The sequence below is a fragment of the Xiphophorus couchianus genome, chromosome 24, assembly GCF_001444195.1.
Source record: "Xiphophorus couchianus chromosome 24, X_couchianus-1.0, whole genome shotgun sequence".
Lineage (NCBI taxonomy): Eukaryota > Metazoa > Chordata > Actinopteri > Cyprinodontiformes > Poeciliidae > Xiphophorus > Xiphophorus couchianus.
Genome location: NC_040251.1, coordinates 5,574,811 through 5,597,312, shown reverse-complemented (window position 1 = coordinate 5,597,312; position 22,502 = coordinate 5,574,811). Strand labels below are relative to the sequence as shown.

At 49.0% G+C, this 22,502-nt stretch overlaps 1 protein-coding gene and 1 long non-coding RNA gene across 2 annotated transcripts; one reads left to right on the top strand and one right to left on the bottom strand.

Moving 5' to 3' along the window:
* Positions 1–571: 571 nt before the first annotated feature.
* elk1 (ETS transcription factor ELK1) lies at positions 572–21,637 on the top strand. Its single transcript, XM_028011384.1, has 11 exons — positions 572–1,444; positions 13,754–13,962; positions 15,805–15,990; positions 16,060–16,221; positions 16,291–16,425; positions 16,501–16,818; positions 16,906–17,032; positions 17,134–17,279; positions 17,355–17,435; positions 17,903–18,004; positions 19,011–21,637. The coding sequence occupies exons 1-11, from the start codon at positions 1,420–1,422 to the stop codon at positions 19,107–19,109; spliced, it is 1,590 nt and encodes a 529-aa protein (XP_027867185.1). The 5' UTR covers positions 572–1,419; the 3' UTR covers positions 19,110–21,637.
* Positions 15,358–19,004, bottom strand: LOC114140997 (uncharacterized). Its single transcript, XR_003594741.1, has 3 exons — positions 18,417–19,004; positions 18,263–18,265; positions 15,358–15,372 (listed from the first exon to the last, which is right to left on the bottom strand). It is a non-coding gene; the product is annotated as an uncharacterized LOC114140997 (long non-coding RNA).
* Positions 21,638–22,502: the final 865 nt, after the last annotated feature.

The window sequence follows — 22,502 nt, the reverse complement described above, 5'->3', positions numbered from 1 at the left end:
TGAATGCCGTCAGATTTCAGTGGATTTAGGTGAGTTTTGACTCTTTGTAGTTTATTATTGTTCACAGAAAAGTTTGCCGCACATTTTCACGCCAGGGAAAAAGTGCGCATATATTTATGTAAACTTTGACGCAAAGTTCATTTTTATACATGCCGACTTGTACGTTAAATATGGCGCTGTACGCACATTTTCTGTGCGTACGGCGCTTTAGACATGAGACCCCTGGACATTACTGCGAGGGAATGCAAAAGAAAATGCATGTCCCCTAAGGGGATCCGTAGACTCGAAGTGGAGAGCTGAAAACAACATAACATTATTAGTTTTTACTCAGAATCGTATCGCCAGTTGGGTTAAAATTGTTCCTTCTGTAAACAGAATTAATACATTTTATCATGTATTTCCTAAATACTCAAAGATGCTTTAAAGAAGTACAACAATATAAAATCAAACAATGCAGCATAACAGAAAGATACACTGAGCTTAAATCAAATCAGTCTTTAGCTGCACCTTTTTGGTCAGGCGAAAAATCACTTTTGAAACATTCATTTTGAAAGACTCCACCGGAACCTCTCTCTTTACCGCCGTTACTCTGACTGTGATGAAGAGTTGTGAAGAGGCGTAACCAGAAACAAACTGGGAAAACTCAGGAGTTCAGTCGTTATCCCCGAACACATCTGTCGAATTACAGACTGGACCTTCTCCGTTACTTTTCCTCCGTGTCGGAGGTGGATGTTTACGGTCCCGGGAAACTCTGTAGATGTTTCGGGTCTGACGCAGACCGAGAGGCTGGGGGCTAAGCTAACAGCTCATTACTAGAGCAGATGGCTAGGCTAAGCTAAGCTAGGCTAATAGCTCCTTGCTAGAGCAGCGGGAAGGCTAGGCTAGAGTAACAGCTTCTGTTGTGACTGGACCTTGAACTTGGAGAAACTTTTGTAAAAGCAGTAGGAGCTTGATTGTTAAGATATTCGTTTTCAGTTTCTGAGAAGATAAAATACTTTATTTTGCTTTGATTTTGCGGTGGAAGCAGTTGTCTTATCGTGGTAGCAGGCTTTGTCAGCAGCCAGAAAGACCGCTCAGCCGGAGCGCGGATTCGTTCAGGACCCCCGCATGTGAGAGCCCTGCTGGGCTTGGTGATCTCAGAAGGACTCGCTGATAGCGGTGCTGCTTTCTCTGGACGCTGTGCTCCCCAGAGGATAGTTAGCATGGAGGCTGCGGAGCCCCACCGCGGCAACTCGGAGCGGTTACATAACGGCAGCAGGTCGGCAGAGAAGCGGCTGAACGTCTCCTCCTCCTCCGCCTCCTCCTCAGCTCCACTGTGACACTTCTGCACGCAAACAGACCCGCAACAGCAGCTACACGACGCCGACAGCCGCAGCATGGAGGCGGTGTGACTGCTGGCAGGCTGAACCCGCTCAGAAGATGGAGTCCAACCCGCTGATTAACGGTGAGCGCTGCTGTGTGTGTGGGTGTGTGTGTGTGTGTGTGTGTGGGTGTGTGTGCAGGTAGCAACAGGTGAGCTGCTGAGGCCTGCAGCTTCAGGTGGCTCTGTGCCCGTCTGCTGGTGATGCTGGGCCGGACACGAACCGCTTCAACTTGCGTTCAGTTGCGTGGATTAAAGACGAGCCTGAAGCTCGTGAAAATGCTTTAACCTGGTTTAAATAAAGGAGAAAAGGCTAAAATAGCATTTTTATGATCATAGTGTTCTTCTCCAGCTGCTGCTTCAGCTTAATGTATTCATTCACTGCCACATGGATGTTCTGCTGCACCTCAAATTCAATGCAGTTTTTAAGAGTTTCCATTTCTTTAGAGACCATATCAACCTGTCAAAGTTGATTCTGGTTGATAAAGGTTGATTTTCTGTTTAAAAAGTAAACGGTGTTGGTGTGTTTCAACCATATGCAGCAGCTTCCTTTCTGCTTTCATCATCCCAAACGGTTGCTGCGCTGTGATTGGTCGCTGAGTGTGTGTGTCTCCAGGTTATTATTATTACCCTGATTAGCTTGAGGAGGAAGAGGATGCCGTTCTTCATCTTGTTGATAATCAAACTCCCGTATCTGTGATGCAATATTAGCATGTTACCATGGCGACGCTGATGCACTCATGTTGTTAGATGAGATGTTTCTGATTTCAGGCCGCCAGGCCCGGTTCTGGTCCGAACATGGACCCTGTTCTCCTCTGGTTCTCCTCACGGTCTGAGCAGCGAGTCGGGTCGGCAGAGTTTCCACCAGTAAACCTGCTCAGTGTTTTTGGGTGAAAGATGTTAATTAGACAGGAAATGTCAAAATATTACTGGGTAATTAAATGTTACTGGAAAACATGGCCAGTGAAACTATTTAAACCCACAACCAGGCTGAAAAACAACAAATAAAAAATACGATTAAAATGAATATCAATTATTTTCACTTCTGTTTAAACCAAATGAAGTCAGCGGCTCCATCAGGGCTTCAGGGGCCATAAATGATCATATTTTAACACAGATGCATAAATGTAACATTTGTTTATTGAGATGATCGATGCTGCTAAATTTGATTTAATGGTTTCATCATAAATAAATTAAAAGATTTAAATTGTTTAACATTTAAATTTAGGATTTTAAGGAGCTGGCAAGTTTACTTTGTAAAAGTTCAAAGAACAATACTCATAGATTGTTTTGTTACCGTAGCAACAATCTGATGCTGTGACTTTGAGCTGTTTGTTCACAAATACAAATTAATAAACTGCAATTATAACTGATTGTTTTTTTTTTTTTTTTTTTTTTTTTTTTTCAAATTTTTATTATGGAACAACACGGAGGACGTGTATCTCCTCCATTTACAAAAGGTGGTACAGACATATACTAGCATCCATTCAGTTTAACATATTGGTCCGTACAACATACCCCTTCCTGTGGTTATCCTACCACCGGTATTTAGTGTTCCATTTTTTTTTTTTTTCCTTCTTCCGCCCCAGACCCTCTCAGAGGAACGGGGAGAAAAAAGAATTAACAAACTGGTACCACGTCATAAAAACTTTCCTGAACTGTAAAACAGTATACATCGAACAGAGTAGCTAAAGAACCGTGGGTGTCACCTCATTGTCATCGTTTTCAGATCTGGAGTCCATGAAAGTTTGCCATGGGGTCCAGGATCTTTCAAATCTGTCTTGCTCCAGTTTCAGTGCAAATGTCAGTTCCTCCATCTTGCGAATGTCTTGGATGATGTTTATCCAGTCTTGTAGTGTGGGCGTTTTGTCAGTCATCCATTTTCGAGTGATTGCTTTCTTGCTGGCAGTAAGCATTATATTGAACATGTATGTTTTATAGAATCCCTTTACACCGTTTGGTCGTCTGCCCAAGAACATCGTCTCAAAGCTCAGAACAAGATTGACCCCAATAACAAACTCTACACTTTGCTTAATTGTCTCCCAGTAGGAAAATAGTTTAGGACAGCTCCAAAAAATATGAAAGTGGCCGGCTTGATTTGACCCACATAACCTCCAGCATGTTCTGTCTGCATTTCTGCCCCTCTGAGCTGGTGTTTTGAAGAAGCGTGTAGCAGTCTTCCAAGCAAATTCCTTGTAGGCTAGTGATGATGTACATTTCCAACAGTTATTCAAAATGTCCGACCAGTCCTCAATGTGAATTTGACTGTTCCTTTCCTTGTCCCATCTCTCCTTTATATATAGTGTATTCCCCCCTACCAAGTTTTGTAGTTCATTATACATTTTAGACGTTAATTTATTAACGGGGGTTGATTGATACGATTTTAGAAAGATGTTCAATATGTCGACAAATGTTCCGTCTAGCTTATCTTTGTTTGTTTTTTCTAGATAATGCCGGATTTGTAGATAACGGAAAAAATCTCTGTTGTCAAGGCCATATTTTTGCTTGATATCTTGAAAGGTCCTCAGACAACCTTTTTGATATAAATCATTGTATTTTACCAAGCCCTTATCAATCCACTTTTTAAAAGTAATATCTGTTTTATTTGGGGTAAAATCTTGATCATATGCTATCCACCTGATTGGTAAACATGACTCTTTATTTTCTCTTACTAATTTTGACCAGGTCTTGAGTGCTGTTTCTGAACATGGATTGAGTTGTTTAAGGTCTTTTATTAAGTCTATATTTCCAATTGCTGCTTGCAAGGGGACACCAATGCTTTTGCATTCAATCTCCTTCCATTTTGCTGTGTATGAGGGGTCACACATTTCCACCAATGGGATTATTTGTGCTGCTTTGTAGTAGTTATTCATATTTGGGAGTGAGAGACCTCCTTTACTTTTATTTAACTGTAAAGTTTTAAATCTAGTCCTTGGCTGTTTCCCTTGCCAAATAAATCTTGAAATCAGTTTGTCAATTTCTTGGAACATAGATTTGGCTGGTTCTGCTGGTAGTGACTGAAAAAAGTATAGTAGCTTTGGCAACATCATCATTTTGATAGCCTCTATTCTCTGCATGAGACCCAGATAGGGTAACAGGCTCCACCTGGATATGTCATTTTTGATTTTAGTCATTAATGGGTCATAATTTACTGAGACAATATTCTTTGGGTCTTTAGGAATGGTCACTCCTAGGTATACTATTGAGTCCATGTCCCAATTTATTTTGAAGTTTTCCTTATCAATATTATTGGGTGAATATTTGAATGTCAAAACCTGAGTTTTGTGGGAGTTCAGTTTATAACCTGAAAATTTCCCATACTCTATCAAGGTTTTATGTAATTCTGGGAGGGATTCCCGAGGTTTTGCTAAGTAGATTAAAATATCGTCTGCGAAAAGCGCTAAGTTTTGTTCAATATGATTTATCTTAATGCCATGTATTTTGGTGCTCTGTCTAATCCGTTGTGCTAAAGGTTCAATAAATATGGCAAATAATAATGGGGATTAGACCCCAATGATGAAGGAAAACCTTGGACTTGGTGTTCCCTCGCCCGGACGCGGGTCACCGGGGCCCCACTCTGGAGCCAGGCCTGGAGGGGGGGCACGATGGCGAGCGTCTGGTGGCCGGGCTTTTACCCATGGAGCCCGGCCGGGCTCAGCCCGAAGAGGAAACATGGGCCCCCCCTCCCATGGGCCCACCACCCGTGGGAGGGGCCAAAGGGGTCGGGTGCACTGTGTGATGGGTGGCGGCCAAGGGAGGGGACCCTGGCGGTCCGATCCTCGGTTGCAGAAACTGGCTCTTGGGACGTGGAATGTCACCTCTCTGGTGGGGAAGGAGCCGGAGCTAGTGCGTGAGGTCGAGAGGTTCCGGCTAGAAATAGTCGGTCTCACCTCGACGCATGGCTCTGGTTCTGGAACCAGTCTCCTTGAGAGGGGCTGGACATACTTCCACTCTGGAGTTGCCCAGGGAGAGAGACGTCGGGCAGGAGTGGGCATACTTGTTGCTCCCCATCTCGGCGCCTGTACGTTGGGGTTTACCCTGGTGAACGAGAGGGTAGCATCCCTCCGCCTACGGGTGGGGGGACGGGTTCTGACTGTCGTTTGTGCTTACGGGCCGAACGACAGTTCAGATTACCCACCCTTTTTGGAGTCCTTAGAGGGGGTACTGGAGAGTGCTCCTCCTGGGGACTCCCTTGTTCTGCTGGGGGACTTCAACGCTCACGTGGGCAACGACAGTGAGACCTGGAGGGGCGTGGTTGGGAGGAACGGCCCACCCGACCTGAACTCGAGCGGTGTTCTGTTGCTGGACTTCTGTGCTCGCCATGGATTGTCCATAACGAACACCATGTTCAAGCATAAGGGTGTCCATATGTGCACTTGGCACCAGGACACCCTAGGCCGCAGTTCGATGATCGACTTTGTCATCGTTTCATCGGATCTGCGGCCGTATGTCTTGGACACTCGGGTGAAGAGAGGTGCGGAGCTGTCCACTGACCACTACCTGGTGGTGAGTTGGCTCCGGTGGTGGGGGCGAAAGCCGGTCAGACCTGGCAGGCCCAAACGTGTTGTGAGGGTCTGCTGGGAACGTCTGGCGGAATCCCCTGTGAGACGGAGCTTTAACTCCCATCTCCGGCAAAACTTCGAACACGTCCCGGGGGAGGTGGGGGACATGGAGTCTGAGTGGACCGTGTTCCGTGCCTCCATTGTCGAGGCGGCCGATCGGAGCTGTGGCCGCAAGGTTGTCGGTGCCTGTCGCGGCGGCAACCCTCGAACCCGTTGGTGGACACCTTCGGTGAGGGATGCCGTCAGGCTGAAGAAGGAGTCCTATCGAGCCTTTTTGGCCTGTGGGACTCCGGAAGCAGCTGATGGGTACCGGCGGGCGAAGCGGCATGCGGCTCGGGCGGTTGCTGAGGCAAAAACTCGGGTGTGGGAGGAGTTTGGAGAGGCCATGGAGAAAGACTTCCGCACGGCTTCGAGGCGATTCTGGTCCACCATCCGGCGTCTCAGGGGGGGAAGCGGTGCAGCACCAACACTGTTTATAGTGGGGATGGTGTGCTGCTGACCTCTACTCGGGACGTTGTGGGCCGGTGGGCAGAGTACTTTGAAGACCTCCTCAATCCCACCAACATGCCTTCCACTGAGGAAGCGGAGCCTGGGAACTCTGGGTTGGGCTCTCCAATCTCTGGGGACGAGGTCGCCGAGGTGGTTAAAAAGCTCCTCGGTGGCAAGGCCCCGGGGGTGGATGAGATCCGCCCGGAGTTCCTTAAGGCTCTGGATGTTGTAGGGTTGTGTTGGTTGACGCGACTCTGCAATATCGCATGGACATCGGGGGCAGTTCCCCTGGATTGGCAGACTGGGGTGGTGGTCCCCCTGTTCAAAAAGGGGGACCGGAGGGTGTGCTCCAATTATAGAGGGGTCACACTCTTAAGCCTCCCTGGCAAGGTCTATTCAGGGGTCCTGGAGAGGAGGGTCCGTCGGATAGTCGAACCTCGGATTCAGGAAGAGCAGTGTGGTTTTCGTCCTGGTCGTGGAACACTGGACCAGCTCTACACCCTCAGCAGGGTCCTGGAGGGTGCATGGGAGTTCGCCCAACCAGTCTACATGTGTTTTGTGGACTTGGAGAAGGCGTTCGACCGTGTCCCTCGGGGAGCCCTGTGGGGGGTTCTCCGGGAGTATGGGGTACCGGGCCCTTTGATACGGGCTGTCAGGTCCCTGTATGACCGGTGTCAGAGTCTGGTCCGCATTGCCGGCAGTAAGTCGGGCTCGTTTCCGGTGAGAGTTGGACTCCGCCAGGGCTGCCCTTTGTCACCGATTCTGTTCATCACTTTTATGGACAGAATTTCTAGGCGCAGCCAAGGTGTTGAGGGGATCCGATTTGGTGGCCTTAGGATCTCATCTCTGCTTTTCGCAGACGATGTGGTCCTTTTGGCTTCATCAGATCGTGATCTGCAGCTCTCGCTGGATCGGTTCGCAGCCGAGTGTGAAGCGGCCGGGATGGGGATCAGTGCCTCCAAATCCGAGGCCATGGTCTTGAGCCGGAAAAGGGTAGAGTGCCTTCTCCGGGTCAGGGGGGGTGTCCTGCCCCAAGTGGAGGAGTTTAAGTATCTCGGGATCTTGTTCACGAATGGGGGAAGAAGGGAGCGGGAGATCGACAGGCGGATTGGCGCAGCGTCTGCTGTCAAGCGGGCGCTGTACCGGTCCGTCGTGGTGAAGAGAGAGCTGAGCCAAAAAGCGAAGCTCTCGATTTACCGGTCGATCTACGTTCCCACCCTCATCTATGGTCATGAGCTTTGGGTCATGACCGAAAGAACGAGATCGCGGATACAAGCGGCCGAAATGGGTTTTCTCCGTAGGGTGGCTGGGCTCTCCCTTAGAGATAGGGTGAGAAGCTCAGTCATCCGGGAGGGACTCAGAGTAGAGCCGCTGCTCCTTCACATCGAGAGGAGCCAGTTGAGGTGGCTTGGGCATCTGGTCAGGATGCCTCCTGGACGCCTCCCTGGTGAGGTGTTCCGGGCACGTCCCACCGGGAGGAGGCCCCGGGGAAGACCCAGGACACGCTGGAGGGACTATGTCTCTCGGCTGGCCTGGGAACGCCTCGAGATTCCCCCGGAGGAGCTGGAAGAAGTGGCTGGGGAGAGGGAAGTCTGGGCCTCCCTTCTGAAGCTGCTACCCCCGCGACCCGACCTCGGATAAGCGGAAGAAGATGGATGGATGGATGGATGGATAATGGGGATATAGAGCATCCTTGTCTGCACCCTTGCTCGATTTTTATTTCTTCTGATAATCCCCCGTTGATCCGGATCCTACCCGTAGGTTTGTTGTACAATTCCTGAATTATCTTTATAAATTTATTGGAAAAGTTGAATTGGGACAAGACTCTGAATAAAAATGCCCAGTCTACAGTGTCGAATGCTTTTTGGGCGTCTAGACCCAGTATTATTGCTTGTTCGTCAGTCCTCTTAATATGATTAATCACGTTTAGGGTTCTTCTAATATTATCTCTGGTACGTCTCTTCTTTATGAATCCTGTCTGGTCTAAATTTATTATATCTGGAAGAACATGTTCTAGTCTTTTAGCTAATATGGCTGTAAAGATTTTATAGTCTTGATTAAGTAGACTGATTGGACGGTAATTCGAACAGTTTAGTTTGTCTTTACCTTCCTTTGGGATAACTGTAATCATTGTTTCCCTCCAGGAGGGAGGAATTTGCCCCCCATTTAAAACCCAATTAAATGTTCTCAAAAGAACAGGAGACAGCTCTTTTAAATAGATCTTATACCATTCAGCGCTGAATCCGTCTGGTCCTGGTGATTTGTTCAATTTTAAGTTATTTATTGCTTTTTCAATTTCTTGAAGCGTTATATTTTTGGTCAGGCTTTCATTTTGCTCATTTGTTACAGTGGGCAGTAACAATTTGTTCAGTAGTGTGTTAGCTTCATCCATTCCTTCTTGTTCTCTTAGGGCATATAATTTTTGGTAGTATTTTTCAAAGCATTTTCTTATTTCTGTACCGTCATATGAAACTTTATTAGTCATTGGTTCTCTAATTTTATATATGGTTCTTTCCTCTTGTTGTTTTCTTAGTCTGTATGCTAAAAATTTTGATGACTTGGGGCCAGACTCATAGTAACTTTGCCTTAGGAATAAAAGTTTCTTCTGTATGTTGGTCTGCAATTCATGATCAATTTCATCTGTGATTTGTTTTATTTTTTGTGTAATTTGTAGATCTACTTTGTTTTTATTTTTCCCCTCTAGTTTGGTCAAGACATGTTTTAAATTGTTTAATTTTTCTTGTCTAGTTTTTTTTATAAGAGATGATTTTGCAATTATTTTTCCTCTCAGGACAGCTTTACATGCATCCCATAATATTGCAGGAGAGACTTCTCCATTGTCGTTGTCCTGCATATATGTCTGAATTTCTTGCCTTAACTCCTCTTTAATTCTGCCCTTGAGTATGCTAGAATTAAGTCTCCATAAGAACGGGGTTTTTGTTTTGTTCACATTTACTTCTATATGAAGTGGGCAATGATCAGAGAGGTCCATCAGCCCAATATGACATTTTTCTACTCGTCCTACGTCCTTATTATACATGAAGAAGTAATCAATTCTTGAATACGTATGGTGAGCAGCAGAGTAGAATGTATAGTCCCTCTTTCTGGGATTGAATTCACGCCAAACGTCACTTATCCCCAGCTCTTTGATCATCTTCCTGATCTTCCTGTCTAAGCTGCTGTTAATTCTGGGTTGTTTAGAGGTATCTTCAGAGGGGTTTAGTCTTATGTTAAAATCCCAACCGCAGACTACTAAGCCTTGTGATTTAGTTATCATCATGTCGAAAATATGTTTATAAAATAACCACTCCGAACCTGGCGGAGCATATACATTGATAAAAGTAATTTCTTGTCCCTCGAGTCTGCCCACTACTATGTTGTATCTGCCTTCCTTGTCTTTATATTCATGGATCATCTCAAATGTGATCCTCTGAGATATTAAGGTTGCCACTCCCCTTCTACGACCTGTTTTGTGTGATGAACTAAAAACCTGATTGAAGCCCATTCTTTTAAGTTTATTATGCTCTACCTCTGAGAGATGGGTTTCCTGGAGGAATAACACCTCTGCTTTTTCCTTTTTCATCTTTCCCAATATTTTCGCCCTTTTTATAGGATTAAGAACTCCTTTTACATTGTAGGTTACAATTCGCAGTGGAGATAATGAGGTCATTGGATTATATATCGTTGGAAATTCCAAGCAAGTGAAATAGGTGACAACCCTAGACTACTCAAACAAAGAACTGAGAACAAACAGAACATTTTAGCATTGTAAATTATGTTCACACGTGTCCATTTAAAGACTTCCTTTCTTCTGGTCTTGTTAATGACCTTAGTGATGTTATAGTTTGTGAGCGATTTTGAGGGAAAACCAGCGCAACTCCGTAGTTGCGAAGGGCCCCCTGGTGGCGTTACCTGTTTATGGCGTCCCATTTTCTAGGTGGTGTGGTCCCCGACTCCAAATAACGTCAAAGGAGATGAAGCATTATTAATCAAAACAAAACAGACCGGGATATGCTTGATCCATCCGCTCCTATGGTTGTGCTTGTCCTCTTCTAAACCCATCCAGTTTCTTCTTATATTCCTCCCGCGCTCCATTTCGTGGATGATCCTTGTCATTCTTTCCCGACTTGGTCCACATCGTGCTCTTGATTTTGTCGACCCACATGGCAGATGGCTGAATGACAGTGATTTGGTAACCTCGATTCACCATATCTTTTGTAGCTTCTGCCGCAGAGTTGTAGACACATGTGTTGTTCTCGTAGAAAACTCTCAACCTGGCCGGGAACGGGGTTTGGAATTTAATCTTCTTTTCTCTGAGGACCCGCTTCACTTCGAGGTACTCACATCGCCGTTTTAACACGTCTGGAGCATAGTCGTGATCCGCTATGACTTTTTTCCCTCCCAGCATGAAGCCTTTCTTTTGCCAGGCTCGTTTTAATATTTCGTCTTTGACCTTGGATGTGGCAAACCTAACTATTATTGAACGTGGGGGGGCTTCAGGTGGAGCTCTGAGTCCCAGAGATCGGTGGGCTCTCTCAATATTCAAGTCGAGCGATGTCGGGATATCCAGTTTCTCTCTGAGTAGATTCTCTATGAAAGCTGATAAAGATGGTGAGCTTTCCTCAGAGCCCTCCGCAATGCCGTGGAGCCTCAAGTTTTCCCGTCTCGATCTCCCCTCGAGCTCCACCAGCTTAGCCTCGAGTTCGTCCTGCACTTTACTTAGCTTCAATGCTACCTCTTCGAGCTGCTGAACCCTGTTCTCCGCCTCCGAGATGCGCGTTTCTGCCTCGTCCAGTCTTTTGTTTACGTTTTTTATTTCCTCTTTAACCTCTCGGAAGCCCTCACTATTCTCTCGACGTGATTCTCTTAGTTCTTCGAGAATAGTTTGTAGGTTAGCTGTCTCGTTAGCTAAATCGTTAGCCGCTAGTGAAGCATCCAGGCCCGAGTGGTTAGCCATGTCGTCTTCGTTCGATTCTTCCTCTCTTAACATTAGATGTCGAGACTGCAAAGTGCTCTTTGATTTAAACTTGGGCATTTCGGCCCACTTTTAAGTTACTTTATATCCCGCACTTGCGTCAAACCTGTGATTTTCAATAATATGTCGGGGAGCCACCTGATTATGCTGTCGCCATCTTGCTTGCTCACCCGGAAGTCATAACTGATTGTTTTTAGGTTGGCCAGTTAATCTACTCTCCCTCTCCCAGATTAAATAAACCCAGAAGCTGTTAGAGGTGCTGATGGTTTTAGCAGCAAGAGGGGCCCCTAGGTCAGATTCTGCCCCAGGCCTCATGCAGCCTTGGACCGGCCCTGCAGGATGAGTTCAATCTGCTGCACTGAGCAGAGATGAGCAACAAACGGAGATTTAATTCAATGCTGCTAATGTGGCTTTAGCAGCTCTAACATTTCTGTCTGTTGAGTTTTAATAAGAGCCACAGAAACTGTTTTGGTTGCTCAACTTTAAGGGATGAGATTTTCAGATCTCACATTAACTCTGACTAAGTGGACAAAGCATTTGATATGGTTTGTTGCATTATGTACCTGGAAAAATAAAACTAAAAATAATATAAAACCAGCATGAAGCGTGACTACGAGGCGAGCGTGAAAGCTCCTCACCGACTGAACCTGCACGATGAGGTTAGCGCTGGTTCGTTAACCGCTAACGCTCCGACCAACCGGAACACAGACGTGAACTTTACTGGGAAGACAGCGCCACACGCTGGGCAGCACGTTGAGATGTGAAGGTCGTACACAAAGATAAATCATTCTCACTGCTCCTAAACGCACCTCTGACAACGACTACAAGTTATTCCTACGTTCACATAGAGCTGTGCAACCAGAGCTAACGCGGTGTGTTTAAACTCCTACCTTGATGTAAAGTTCTCCAAAGAAACATGATTCCTCACAGGAAGTTGATGTAAATATCCATACAGGTCAGCCTGCGTCCAGTTTGAGAGAAAGAAGGCGTAGGTGATCTGCGCTGAGGTAACTTAAGAGATCAAGCAGTGGCCGCGCGCTGAGGTGCCAGTTGAGTGATTGGGCTGCTCTCCCTGCTTTGAATTCATCAACTATAAACTTATCTTTTAGGAATAAATCTGCCCAGCCAGGGAAACGCTCAGAGCAACGCTTGCAATCCGGATTTTAACAAAAAACAAAAAAAGTGATTTTTTAAAATTATTATTATTTAATTAATTTAAAAAACTAGCAGCGCTTGGCCTGGCGGGGGGCTAGTAAAGCCTGGTGGACCGCCAGGCTTATAATACAACGGGGGAAACCCTGTCAGAGGGTCAAACTGGTTCTGTTATCGGATCGGGAGCTGGACTGGTTCAGGATCCGAACCGCTCCCAGAACCCCAGCGATCCGGATTGCTGTGCAGGACCGGCCCGAGCGATAAGCTGAACTTCCTGGTTCTGGCGTTGACCTCGCTGTGACTTAAGGGCTCCCTGTCTCCCTGACATCCAGGTTCTGGTTACTCTGAAAGCCCATGCCAGAACCGTCCCGGCTGGATGGAGCCAGTTCAGAACCAGCAGAACCATTTGCTACCAGTGGAGAGGATTACTCCCTCTGGTTCTGGACGATGAAGAACCCTGCAGCGCCCCCAGTCTGTGCAGGACCACCATGGTTCTGGGTCCAGATGGTTCTGGAGGGGAGCATCTTCATCTACTCCTCTTCCTCACCGGATTCCAGCGGCTGGTTCTGATAGAACTGAAAATCCAGTTCTATCAGAACCCGGCCAGGAATGAGATAAAATATCATTAAAGGTGTTTAGTGATGAAACTAATAATCAACTGATAGCTGAATGTGTTTCTGATGCCAGCAGCTGATCCGGTTCTGTTGGATCAGAACCGGGTCAAACATGATCATTTCTAACTGAACAGGGAACTTTTAATTTTCAATGAGACAGGACACACATAAGGTCCCGAACGGATCAGAACCAGAACCGTCAGCTGGATTTGCTTTGTTTTATGCTTCTACTAAAACATATTGATCCATCAGTAAATTCCCAGACGATCGTCTGTCGGAGTTTAAGAACTTTTACTAATTATTTGAACTGATGAGACGATAAAGTGAGAATTAATAAAACTATTGATTATTGTTCTGATCAATCGGATATTATTGCTTACATGCAGCTTCCTGTGTGTACTGGCCGTTGATCGGTTCTGGATCAGTCGGATCAGAACGATGTTGGGCTCGTACTCTGTTCTGGTTGAGTTCTGATCATGCTGCTGCTGTTCTGGTTCTGGTTCATTTCTGGCTTCTGAAGAGTCCGGCTCTGTTTTGCTTTCAAACTAGCAGCTCCGGTTCTGGACCAGTCCATGTCTGACCGGTCTCTCTGCTCCCCCAGCTTTGGACCCGTCCATCACCCTGTGGCAGTTCCTGCTGCACCTGCTGGAGGACCAGCGCCAGCGCCACCTGATCTCCTGGACCGGCGAGGACGGAGAGTTCAAGCTGCTGGACGCAGAGGAGGTGGCCCGTCTCTGGGGGCTGCGCAAGAACAAGCACAACATGAACTACGACAAGTTGAGCCGCGCACTGCGCTACTACTACGACAAGGTGAGCGCTATGCTACTACTACGACAAGGTGAGCGCTATGCTACCGCTACGACAAGGTGAGCGCTATGCTGCCGCTACGACAAGGTGAGCGCTATGCTGCCGCTACGACAAGGTGAGCGCTATGCTACTACTACGACAAGGTGAGCGCTATGCTACCGCTACGACAAGGTGAGCGCTATGCTACCGCTACGACAAGGTGAGCGCTATGCTACCACTACGACAAGGTGAGCGCTATGCTGCCGCTACGACAAGGTGAGCGCTATGCTACTACTACGACAAGGTGAGCGCTATGCTACCACTACGACAAGGTGAGCGCTATGCTGCCGCTACGACAAGGTGAGCGCTATGCTACTACTACGACAAGGTGAGCGCTATGCTACTACTACGACAAGGTGAGCGCTATGCTACCACTACAACAAGGTGAGCGCTATGCTGCCGCTACGACAAGGTGAGCGCTATGCTACTACTACGACAAGGTGAGCGCTATGCTACCACTACGACAAGGTGAGCGCTATGCTACTACTACGACAAGGTGAGCGCTATGCTACCGCTACGACAAGGTGAGCGCTATGCTGCCGCTACGACAAGGTGAGCGCTATGCTACTACTACGACAAGGTGAGCGCTATGCTACCGCTACGACAAGGTGAGCGCTATGCTGCCGCTACGACAAGGTGAGCGCTATGCTACCGCTACGACAAGGTGAGCGCTATGCTACCACTACGACAAGGTGAGCGCTATGCTACCACTACGACAAGGTGAGCGCTATGCTACTACTACGACAAGGTGAGCGCTATGCTACCACTACGACAAGGTGAGCGCTATGCTACCGCTACGACAAGGTGAGCGCTATGCTGCCGCTACGACAAGGTGAGCGCTATGCTACCGCTACGACAAGGTGAGCGCTATGCTGCCGCTACGACAAGGTGAGCGCTATGCTACTACTACGACAAGGTGAGCGCTATGCTACCACTACGACAAGGTGAGCGCTATGCTACCACTACGACAAGGTGAGCGCTATGCTACTACTACGACAAGGTGAGCGCTATGCTACTGCTACGACAAGGTGAGCGCTATGCTACCGCTACGACAAGGTGAGCGCTATGCTACCGCTACGACAAGGTGAGCGCTATGCTGCCGCTACGACAAGGTGAGCGCTATGCTACCACTACGACAAGGTGAGCGCTATGCTACCACTACGACAAGGTGAGCGCTATGCTACTACTACGACAAGGTGAGCGCTATGCTGCCGCTACGACAAGGTGAGTTTCTGTGGCTTTAGTAGCTCTTCCATTTAGTGTCTGTGGAGCTTTAATGATCGCCACATCAGCTCTTTGAGAGCCAATCATGTTCTGGTTGCCCGGGCTTCATGGGACCAGTTGTTCTGATCCCCGTGCAGCAACTGGACCTGACTCCAAGTAGACAAAGCATTTGATGTGCATTATGTCGCCGCGAAAAATAAAACAAACCAACGTGCTGCACTAGTTAGGAGGTGAGCCTGAGCTGAAGCCGCGGTCCTTATTAAAAACTATAGAAACTATAAACCCATTTTCTTTTAGGAATAATTCTGCCCTGCCAGTGAAAGTCCAGCTTAATAAAAGACAAATTATTAAATTCTTTTTTTGTTTTGTAATAAAAAAAAAGCACACAACATTTAGCCTGGTGGGGCCATGTCGAGCATGGCGGCCCGCCAGGCCCACAGTGCTCTGCGCGAAAGCCTGGCTGTGCCGCTGCTACCAGGTGAACGGGCTGATGAGCAGAGGAGTACTGCTGCTCAGTTCCTGCAGGTCCAAGTAGCTCAGAACCAGAACCTGGCTACTGATGCCGCTGTGGTCTTCTTGCAGAACATCATCAAGAAGGTCAGCGGTCAGAAGTTCGTCTATAAGTTTGTGAGCCAGCCCGACCCGGCGCCAGCAGACGGGCCTCGCGGTGCTGAGGAGGTCCCAAAGAAAGACGCCTGCGACCCAATCAGCCAGCTGAAAGGCCTGGGGGGCGTGGCCTCGGTCTGCCAGTCAAAGGGCTCGGCCCAGGTACGGCGTCTTGTTTGTTATCATGTAACCTGGTTGTTGCTGGTTGTCATGACAACGTGTCACCCGCAGCGCCCGGCGCCCGGCGGTGCCCAGAAGAGCTCCAGGAACGACTACATGAAGTCCGGCCTCTACTCCACCTTCACCATCCAATCCCTGCAGGCCCCGCCCAACCCCCGCCCAATCAAATCGGAGCTGCTGCTGCAGCCGGACCCCGCCCCCAAGGCCAGAGAGGTGAGGCCTCTTCATCACTCCTCTTCCTCAGCCAGAGGGGCGATGGTCTTCATCGTGTCTTCCTCCCAGGTGAGCCTGCTGCCAGAAGGCCGGCCCTCCCCTCCAGCTGGTGGCGCTGTGGACTCGCTGCAGCTCGCCCCCCAGGCCTCGCCCCGCCCCGCGCCAGCGCTCAGCCCGCAGGCCGCCGCCAGCAGCCAATCACAGGTCAGAACCGTCTGCCTTTGCACCTTTAGTTGCGACCCTGTTCTGATCGACCCGCTCCCCCTTTGTCCTCCGCAGAACCCCCCCGGCCCTCCTCTCAGCGAACCCCCCCACATCTACCTCACCAGCGTGGGCGACTCGCCCCCTTTCGCCCCCCTGCTCCCCCTGGCTCCCGGCGGGGGCCGAGGTCCAGGCTCCGCCCCTGACGGGCCGCCGGCCCCCCTGCTGGATGACCTCGCGGCCCCCCCGCACCACCCTGTGTTCGTCATCATCAACCCGTCGCCCCCTCCCCAGGCCCCGCCCCCACCCCCACCCGTCGTCATCAAAGAGGAGAACCTGCCGTCGGAGGAGGAGCTGCTGGAGATGGTGACCCTGCAGAGGAAGCCGGCGGACCAGGTGAGGGCCGGTGCCGCCGGATCCAGAAGGCCCGGTTCTGGTTCCGATGGAAGCGGGGTGTGACCAGCTCTCCTCTGACCCGTCCAGGTTCCCCAGCTCGACTGTGGCCCAGCAGAACCAGAACCACTCATCACCATCGTGGAGAGCCCCCCTCCTCCGGGGCTGGACGCCCAGCAGGAAGTGGAAGGGGGCGGGGCCAAGGATTCTCTAGCAGGTAACTTCCTGGTTCTCCATGTCAGACCAGAACCTGGCAGAGCCGGTCCAGCTGCTGGTTCTGTTGCTTCTTCTCTGGGTTTATCTCTGTTTTCCCGTCAGAGCCCTTCGTTGCCACAGTAACGTGCTCCTCCTCATCTTCGGCGTCGACCTCGCCGTCCTGCGCCGGCCCGCCCAAACCCAAGAAGCCCCGGATCCTGGAGCTGCCGTCCTCACCCTCCCTGCCGCCAGGCCTCTCCCTGGATAAGGTTCTGATGATCCGGGTCGCGTGACCCACCGGTCCGTCTGTCACAGCTCTGACATCACTACCTATCCCCCTGCAGGTGAACGCCGCCGTCAACAGTCTGTTGGCGCCGGGCGCCCCCAACACTCTGACACCGACCGTCATCACCTCCCACGCCCTGGTAAGCTGGACCAGAACCACGTCGCATGGTTCTGATCAGATCCTCAGTGACTCATTATTTTCTCCATGAAGACAAATGAATGTTAGCCAATATGCTGCAGACAGCATGCTAGCTGAGCTCGGCGTTCTAGCTGACTGTCTGTTTGAAGCAGTTTAGACGTCGATAGTCAATTGGACCTGGTTCTTCTTCAGAACCTCCACCAGGAGCTCGGAAAGTTTTCCTGTTTATTCTGACATCAGTCTGTATTAAATCCCTGAGTGAGGAGATCGCCATGGCAACAGACATGTCCTGCAGCGCCTCAACCTGTGGTTTAATGTTTGTGAACAGGAAGCGACTTGGAGGACTTGTTACCAAGCAGCTTCTGTAGATGACTGGTTTTCCCACCTGACAGTAAAGCGCCTGCTGTCTCCAGACGGTTCTGAGAGGTTCTGAAAAGTTCTGGAAGGTTCTGTGTTCATGTTTTTCAGACCCCAGTGCTGCTGACCCCCAGTGCTCTTCCCTCCACCATCCACTTCTGGAGCACGCTCAGTCCCATCGCCCCGCGCTCACCGGCCAAGCTGTCCTTCCAGGTAATAGACCTATCCCACAGCAACATGACCATCAAACCAACGGTCCAGAACGCTGCTGCTGACGTTCTGACTAGAACCAGGAAGATGGAGACACCACCTGGTTCTACAACCCTTCACTGTGACTTTAAACTGCTGGTAGTTTATAAATCACTGAGCAGATTAAAGATCTGCTGCTGGATCAACCTGCTGGTTCCGGTTCTGGTTCTGGTCTGCATCAGAACCAGAACCAAACATGGAGAAGCAGCATTCAGCTTCTACTCACTATAGATCTGGAACAAACTTCCAGAAAACTGCAAACCAGCTGAAACCCTGAGTTCCTTTAAATCCAGACTGAAAGCTGGTTGGAGCTGATCTGATCAATAACTGGAACATCGATCAATTATCTGATTGGTGCTGATTGGTTCTGATCAACTTGGGTTGCGTGCCGCTCTGCAGAACTTGGGCGGTTCTTCTGGTTCCTCTGGTGGCTTGGTACCCGAGCTAGACAGACACACACACACATCCTTCTATCTCTGTGAGGACTCAGAACAGGACCTGGATCTCTCCAGAACCCCCCAGACCGGACCAGAAGCCCCCAGTTCATCAGAGACCCGGACTGTCTCCCGTTCTCCATAACGATAGAGTAGATTCTGCAGGGTTCTGACTCGGACGCCAGTCCATCTGGTGCTGCTGACGTTCTCACAGGTCCGGTTCACTCTGACCTCCTGCAGCCTGCCGGTTCTGTTCAGGTTGATCCGAGTCTCTCTGGGACTCGTCAGCTCAGATGTGGATCTGTGGCGCCTCCTGCTGGTCTTGATTGTTTCTGTTTCATCTTGAATCATGTTTTCCTGCTGAGCTCAAGTTGAGCAGCAGGGGGCGCCGAGGTCTGAGTTTCTGTTTAAACATGCAGGTCTTCCTCTAGGGGGAGCTGTTTGTTTTTCCACTACAGGAGCCGTGCATGTCTGGTTCTGACCCTAACCCTCCAGAAGTCTGGTTCTGGTTCTGACCCGTCTCTGTTCCTCTGCAGTTTCCGGCCAACGGCAGCAACCAGATCCACATCCCGGCGCTGAGCGTGGACGGACTGTCCACCCCGGTGGTTCTGTCCCCGGGCCCCCAGAAGCCCTGATCCCGACCCCAGGACTCCCTTTGGACCGAATCCTGAGGCGCTTCCGCAGCGCCACCTGCTGGAGACCCGGACCGTGAAGATGACGATGCCAGGTGGACGGCCTTCATCCTCATTAAAACCCTCGTCTTCGTCAGAATGGTGCTGGGCGACGCCGGGAACCCAAAGCATCCGGAACCGACCGGAACCAGAAACTGAAGCCGGACGGTGGTTGACTGGTTTCTCTGTAACCATGGCAACGCCCATCAGCACCGCACCAGTCTGAGAACCGGGAGGAAAGGTCGGCGCAACCAGAACTTTGGGATTCTGTTTATTTATGCTGGATTTGCTCCAGACGTTCCTGATCCGACTTGGGTCGGATTAAAGATCCATTTTACAGACCGAGCTCTGCTCTGATTGGCCACGCCTTCCCTGCAACGGACCAATCACAGAGCAGCGTCCTCCCTGCAGGGGGCGCTCACATTCCTCCTCCTGGATTTCAGATCTAAACTGTAAATATTCCTCTGTTGCCACAGATCGGTTCTGTTGAGGCGGGTTCGATCAGAACCCCTGAACTGGTTCTGGTTGCCATAGTAACTCGTTGATCCACAATGGATCTTTGCTAAAACTGATGTTTTTGGTCCAGAACCAGAGTGCTTAGTCTGGATTGTTCCGCTTGATCTGATCAGAACCTCAAACCCAGCCGCTGTAGAGCGGTTCCGACGGTCTTTCAGGGTTCCAGTTTCAGGAATATCGGACCATTTCTGTCCGGAGAACGTCGAACTAACGGAGAACTCCGACCTTTAGGATCTACCGACCGGATTGGACCGGATTCAGGAAGTTTCAGGAAATGTTGAACGTTTTTCAGGACGAAATATTGTTGAGCGGCTCTGATGAACGAGCGGCACTTTACTGAGGAGGAGGAGGAGGATGAAGGTGGAGGGTGAGATTCTCCAGTTTGGAGAAGAAACCATCTGACTGTTGCTAGCTGTGGTTGCCACGGTAACCTGACATGACTGTTGCTGTTGCCTTCATAGTGTTTCTGAGTCGCTGAGGTCGGGTCGGGTCAGACCCACCTGGACTGGATCCGTTCCCTCACACAGTACCTGTGCTCAGTCTGACCTTTCCCTGAAAGGTCAGACTGAGCACAGGTCCAATCAGTCAGCAGGTACGATACGCGCAGCGTCCACCGAACGCAGTGTCCTGCATGCTCGGACCCACTTAGACCGTATCCTTGTACATATCTGACCTTTCCCTGTTGCACTCCGACTTGGACGGACTCTCATACCAGACATGGTCTCGGATTTGGACACAGCCGGGTCACAGACGCCATGTTTGGACCTTCAACCCTTCAGACTCGGACCATCAGAACCTGTTGCTATTCAGAAACCCGGTCCTGATGAGGAACCGGGATTTCTGAGGTTGGGTTCCTTTGGCCCGAGTTCTGGTGCCGACTGTGTCCTGATGATGGGGCTTCCCAGCCTCTGCGGGTCCCTGAATGCAGCATGACTCTATTTTTCTACCAGAGATCCGAGTTTATTTTGTTCTCAAAGTTGCCTTAAAGATCCTGAGCAGCAGGAAGGAGGTTCTGGAAGATTCTGTCCGACCAAGAAGCCATGTTTGTGGACCAGAACATTTCTCTCACCAGCAGAACCTGAAGAATGTCTCCACACTGATCACTCAGCATTTCCTCCTGCTGCTCCGTGTGGTTCTGTTTGATGGAACTGGACCCGACTTCTGAAGGTATCTGCAGAACCCGAAACTCCATTCAGACCCGACTCGTTTCTGTGTGCGGGTGTGACCCATTTAGCTCCGTCTGTCTGAGGTTCTTCTCTGCTGGAGCCGATGGAGAACCTGGCAGGTGTCTGCTGAGCAGAACCTAAAGGTTTGGTTTTGACCTGAAGGGATCTGATGGAGGCTTCAGCAGAACCTCAGAGTCTCTGTTTACCCGGTTCCTTGGGCCAGAACATCCTGAGTCACTATCCCTGTTCCATGACGGGGCTTCAAAGCCCCACGACCCGTCTGACAACACTAAAGTCTTTAGATGTGACACCGCCGTCAGGTGGTCGGCTCCGCCTCCTTTAGGTCAGGTGGTCCCTGGCTCCGCCTCCTTTAGGTCAGGTGGTCCCTGGCTCCGCCTCCTGGTGGTGCTGATGTTCTAGGGTTTTCTTTCTGACCTGCTGATCTTCTTTTATTACTTCAGTGTGGTGGGCGGGGCTAAAACCCTATTTGTGTTATGTCCCATGATGCTTTGCAGACAGGAAGCTCCAGAACGTTTTCTGTACATACATGATGCTCCTGATCACATGACTGTTTAACCTGTACTATGTGACTGGGCCGACCAATGACATGTTTCTGTCGTCACTCCTCAAGGCATGGCCCCGCCCCTCCTCGGCTGCCATTGGCTGGAGGGTTGATTGATGTAAAGGGGCGGGGCCTGCGTTTATTTTTCTGGGTCTGACGACAAACTTTAAATCAAAAGATATTTTTATTTGATGTAAACATTGTTTTCTACAATCGCATCAGGAAATAAAGATTCATCCGAGTCTCTACGAGTCTCTCCTCGTTCTTCAGGTCCACATTCCAGACCTTCCTTTCTTTAGAGAAATGGGTGGAGCTCAATTGTTCACCTCCAGAGACAGAAAAGAGATGCGACTTGAGATTTTCAGGCTATTTTTCTCCAGGCAGTATTTTGACCTTACTTTGGACTCTGAATGCTTAATGTCCAGTTTGGGGTCTTCAGTAACAGATAAACTATTTTATGACAGTTTTGGGGACCTTACTTTTCGAAGTCCTACAAGTTAAGTAGAATATAATGTTGGCACTTAATCCCCCAAACTTTCAGCAGAAAGCTGCTCAGCATCACAATGTGAATGATCATATTTTCTATCCAGTCCTAAAATAATTATTTCACAATTCTGTTTGCTAATTTGATAACATGCAAAGGTTTGCAAAGTCAGGTCTCTAGTTGTTTTGAAGAAATCATAACTGTCCAACTGGCTGTCAGCAGTTTAAATGTTCTGTAGTTTTGATAGAACTGATTCAGCAGTTCCCATGAACACTGTTCATTACAACAAAAGGAAATACATCTTCACCACTGAGTGCCATCAGAAAACATTAATGAAGAAAAAACTTTTCTTCCAAATACATTCAACGTGTAATGATGACATGATAATAAAAACCAAGATTAAAAACTGTCACCTTGGGAAAAAAGGTTTTTACTCTTCAGAAAGAGGAAAGACTTTATTCTAACACTTTATTCTGAAATGAACCATCACTTCCTCTCAGCAGCTCAAACAGGAAGTTGTCAAAGAACCAGCAAAAAGCAACCAAATATTAAAATCTGGATGCTGGTTCTCCTCCATCCAGTCCAGTCCGGACCGGACCAGACAGGACTCTAAACATCAAATGCTCCAA